At 50.9% G+C, this 5,049-nt stretch overlaps 1 protein-coding gene across 1 annotated transcript; it reads right to left on the reverse strand.

Moving 5' to 3' along the window:
• Positions 1-449: 449 nt before the first annotated feature.
• LOC119316879 (chalcone synthase 2-like) lies at positions 450-1,975 on the reverse strand. Its single transcript, XM_037591264.1, has one exon. It carries the CDS (start codon positions 1,894-1,896, stop codon positions 709-711), a length of 1,188 nt encoding a protein of 395 aa, XP_037447161.1. The 5' UTR covers positions 1,897-1,975; the 3' UTR covers positions 450-708.
• Between the last annotated feature and the right edge of the window lie 3,074 nt (positions 1,976-5,049).

Raw genomic sequence — 5,049 nt, forward strand, 5'->3', positions numbered from 1 at the left:
CCTTGGTGAATATGGAACAGTGTTACATTTATTATAAACATAAAGTTCCTGGGGTGAAAAGCAGTTGTGTCTCGAACTCTCGATTCATGGTTGGAAAAGAGTATACGTGCAAACAGTACAATAACAAATGGATCGACCTGTTTAACTCGATCCTTTTATTTATACAAAATTAGAAATTAAGTACTATTATGCTGATCCAAATAGTGTCCTGAATGTCCCTATATTTAAAAACCGAAAGCACTAGCCCCTGCAGGTGCACGGCTTTAATAACAAGTTTGTCTAATTAAGAACATTCTATCGCAGACGGCTTTTGCAACCCAAACATATGGATTATGCAGTAATCGCTGCAAAAGCAAGTAGATGGTTAAGAAGCTCAATGATCAGGATTCGAGGGAAAAGAGACACGCAGCTGAACCGTAGGTGTTTGAGGATTTAGACAATGCAACCCATACATTATATAAAATTACTAATAACAAACATAATGTTGAACGTTACTAAAATACACTAGGTACATCAGGAGCACATACAACAGGGTTTTGGGAGTAAAAACGCATATCAATTCTTACAGCAGAAATACAACAAAAAGTGAAAAAACAGGGATAAAGGAAACTCAGAACAGCCATCACACCGTCGCTCTCGTAACCACTTGTAGTACTGGTGATTTTATGTTGTTGGCGAATAAATAATAAAGTGTGGTTTGCTGATCGATCATGCAATGGTTGCCAATGGGACGCTGTAGAGGACGAGTGTCTCGACGGTGAGGCCGGGGCCAAAGCCGAAGAGGACACCCCACTCCTTACCCTCTCCAGTGGTTGCTTGGCCATCCTGGGAAGAGGTCTTACGCATCACGTCGAGGACGAAGAGGACACATGCGCTGGACATATTGCCGTACTCCGACAGGACCTCTCGGCTCGCGTGCATGCGTTCCTTGTCAAGGCCAACTTTCTCCTCAATCATGTCCAGGATCGCCGGCCCGCCAGGGTGTGCAATCCAGAAGATGGAGTTCCAGTCATGGATGCCCAGAGGCTTGAATGCGTCCTCGAGCGCCTGCTCGATGTTCTTGGAGATGAGCCCAGGCACGTCCTTGAGAAGGTGGATGGTGAGCCCTGCCTCCGTAAGGTGGCCGTTGATGGCACCCTCGGAGTCGGGCAGGATGGTCTGGCTCGCTGATACCAGCTGGAAGAGTGGCTTCTCGAAGGGCATGTCGGGGTCAGCGCCGATGATGGCAGCGGCCGCGCCATCGCCAAAGAGCGCATGTCCGACCAGCGAATCCAAATGGGACTTGGAGGGGCCACGGAATGCCATGGCGGTGATCTCCGAGCAGACCACCAGCACACGTGCGCCGCGGTTGTTCTCGGCGATGTCTTTGGCCATGCGGAGCACCGTGGCACCACCAAAGCAGCCTTGCTGGTACATCATGAGGCGTTTGACCGTCGGCGAGAGGCCGAGCAGCCTCGTCAACTGGTAGTCGGCACCTGGCATGTCCACACCGGAGGTGGTGCAGAAGACAACGTGGGTGATCTTTGACTGCGGCTGGCCCCACTCCTTGATGGCCCTCTCTGCCGCCTCTTTCCCAAGTTTGGGCACCTCCACGACGACAATGTCGTGGCGCGTGTCCAGCGACGGCTCCATGTGGGAGCAGATGCTAGGGTTCTTTTTCAGGATCTCTTCGGTGAGGTGCATGTGCCTCTTCCTGATCGTGGACTTCTCGCACATCCTCTCGAACTTCTCCTTGAGGTCCGGGAGGTGCTCGCTCTTGGTGACTCTGAAATAGTAGTCCGGGTAGGTGGCCTGGTACACGCAGTTGGCCGGGACGGCCGTGCCGATTGCCAGCACGGTCGCCAGACCCACCGCCCGCTGTGCCCTTCTCACTTCCTCCAATTTCACCGCCGCCATTGATCAGCACCAAGGAGTTCTAGCTAAGTAGCAAGGGCTTGCTAGCAAGGGTTTGGAAGGTGCACCTAACGTAAGATTGTATTTCTCAACTCTGGTGATAGGACTCACTGGGAGAGCTGCCACTTTATAGAACATGATTTGCTAACGGATTCATTTTTTTTCTACTGGAGTTGAATACACCGACGACTGAGCTTGTCTGTTTTCTTAATTCTGATGGGACGCCTGCAGCTTAGAGAAACTCTACCATAATAGCCGTCTTAAGGAGCATGGTGCACAAAAGTATCAGCTTAATTTAGCAGGCGCGACAATGTTTCCAATTCTAAAAGCAAGAACCAAAAAACAACTCTGCCAGTAAGTTTGCCGTGTTCCGCCCAAGGCAAACAGGACACGGCTGGACCGGGTCGGCAATAGTTAAGATTGCTGAGTTCTTAATATCAGGAACTCGACAAAACAAAAAAGCAAGTACCGCCGAGTACATAAAAAGGAGAACTCGTCAAACACAGGGTGGTAGATGAGATGCGCCATTAATGGCGATGCCACATGGCATGCACGTTTTCCAAGTTCCATCTAGGCAGACGTACTACGTGTGTGAGGCCCACATGTAGCATGCCTTGTTTTGCTTAGTTCCATCCGACACAGAGTCGGCAGATCCTTCGCCGAGTTCTTGGCACGCGGTTTGCGAAGTACCTTTGTTTTGTTGTCGGTTGCCAGTTAGGATGTCATTAGGGAGGCGGGTTCTCGATTTATGTTCGAGTCAAGGTAGTGGTGCTCAATCCATGCGGTTTGTTCTTACCTATGTCCGCATGCTACCCAGATAAAGATTGGTGCGAGGGAATGCAATATGAGCATGGTCATTGGCGTCATGCTTTGCAAATAATACTAAAAAAAAGTTTAATTGATGGGTTAATCAAAAGCCAAAAAAATATGCTGTAAAATTCCATGTTAATCAGAAATTACTAGACATCAATGTAAAGGATCTTTTACAATTATTATGCTTGATACATAGCATGGTGGACCAGAGAAGGCATATAAATACCTAATAGACCATCATCATTAACTTGATGTTAGCCTAAGCCAGAAGAAATGTCCTATTTGTTTTACGAGAAACCCTACCCAATCTCTACTGCTAAGGGAAAAAAGACCAACAGAAAAGCTACCATAGCAAGCTGCGGCATGGCCGTCGGCATAGAAATTTGAACGATTAAGAGAAAATAAAAGTAGTGGCGCCAGTAGCCGGCCAGCCTGCCGAAACGTCCTTCGTCCTTGGTTTATATGAGTGTCCTATACCAGTTGGCGTTTTCATCAATCATGGCAACTTTGACCCATTATCTCAAAGTAGCCAAGCCTAGATGGAAGTTCTCCTTGGATGCACGTCTTTTGTTTCTGTTTTTAGATTCTTTTTTGCCGTCTTCCGTTAATAATAGGACACATGGAAGCTGATGTGCGTTAGCGATAAAGCAACAGCGATAACGACGCATGGATCACCATGCTACTTGGGGAAGCAGGGACATCTGATGAGCCAGCATACCCCCAGATATGTGTCTTTCCAAATTCCACGTCCCAACAGATGAGCTATAAATTAATGCCACCTTCCTCCTACAGCTAAATACTCCATCCGTTTTGTAAGACGTTTTTTGACTCTAGTATAAAACTGACCTCGCCTAAAAGCCTTCCCAATCTGCATATGGATTGTCCAATTCTTAGTTACAAGTAATATGAACACAAACAAAGACACCTAGAAAGAGACCTAGATGAATGGTATTACAAACTACTACATCATGTTGCATTATTCCTTCAAGTACAGTTGTATGATAACATTCTTGACATTCACAGGGTTAAAGGACGGCGTATGGCTAACATTCTTGACATTCACAAGGTTAAAGGACGGTGTATGGCCCCGGCCACTCCCAACGGGACGCGCACCCGTTCCAGGATATAAGCAATGTCGGCAATAAGCCATTTGTGTGTGCATGGCGCGTAGGTGCGCGTGCGTCTGTCGCATATGTGTGTCTACGCTCAAGCCGGAGGCCGGTGTGTGGCCGCGTCCAGCTGAGCGGGAGAAGCCGGGAGCCAGTCAATCTGTTGGAGCTGGCCGTGTAGTGTGTGTAGTGGCGCGCACTATGTGCGCGGCCGGACCAGCAGATCATGCAGATCATGCATGCGCAGTGGTGCACGTGGTGGGCGTGCATAGTGGGCGTGCGTGGGCAGGACTGGAGCGCGGCGTGCGTGCGTGCTCCGCCTATAGAACCATCCACTATACTGCTTGTATGATTGAGCCAAGTGAACACAGAGGAAGAAAAAGGCCCCGGCGTTCGTCGCCAGGGAGGGCGTTCGTCGCCGCGGGTGTTCGTCGCCCGGCAAAATCCATCTCTTCGTATTCTTGTGATTGTTTGTCGATCCTGGGTTTCAACAATTGGTATTAGAGCTTGGTTGTCATGGGAATGGTTCGACGTGCCGGAGGCATTGCCGGCGGTGGCGGCGGCGCGGTGAAGCTCCAGGTTATGTGTTGGCCTATGAAGGTGCAGTGGCGGAGCTTGACCCAAAAACCTGGACGGGCCGGTTGTAGGAAATGACTGTTGGGATTGTGTTTCATGGCCCAAAACTACATATACACTGCAGAAAACCGCATGGGCTGGGCGGGCCACGGCCCATTCGGCCTTGCCGTAGCTCCGCCACTGTGAAGGTGTGCGCGCTGCGGCTGCCATGGCGGACGTGGAGGCGGCGTGCAGTGAGTCCACGACGTCTGGTGCGGTCGGGCTCGGCGGGCGCGTCCGGTGCGCGGGACGTGTGCGACGCACTAGTGCGGTGGGGCTCATCAGGCGCTTCGGGTGGGCGCGGGACGTGCGGGGCGTCGAGGGAAGCCAGGCATATGTCGCCGGCAAAAAAGGAGGTCGGCGTATGTCACCAGAGACGTGATGAAGCATGGTCCGACCGGCGTCAGTGCGCCAGGTCGGGTCTGTGGCGGTGCCACCGGCGTCGGTGCGCCAGGTCGGGTCCGTGGGCTGGGTCACGATCTTGGCGACGACATCGACATGAGCTACTCCAGCGACAGCGAGGTCATGGCTTAGGGAGAGAATGTTGGCAATAAGCCATGTGTGTGTGCATGGCGCGTAGGTGCGCACATGTTTGTCGCGTATGTGTGTCTAGGCTCAA

The sequence above is a fragment of the Triticum dicoccoides genome, chromosome 1B, assembly GCF_002162155.2.
Source record: "Triticum dicoccoides isolate Atlit2015 ecotype Zavitan chromosome 1B, WEW_v2.0, whole genome shotgun sequence".
Lineage (NCBI taxonomy): Eukaryota > Viridiplantae > Streptophyta > Magnoliopsida > Poales > Poaceae > Triticum > Triticum dicoccoides.

Bases quoted from the DNA above. Each gene is read 5' to 3' on its own strand.
- LOC119316879 (XM_037591264.1), bottom strand. From the start codon at position 1,896: ATGGCGGCGGTGAAATTGGAGGAAGTGAGAAGGGCACAGCGGGCGGTG.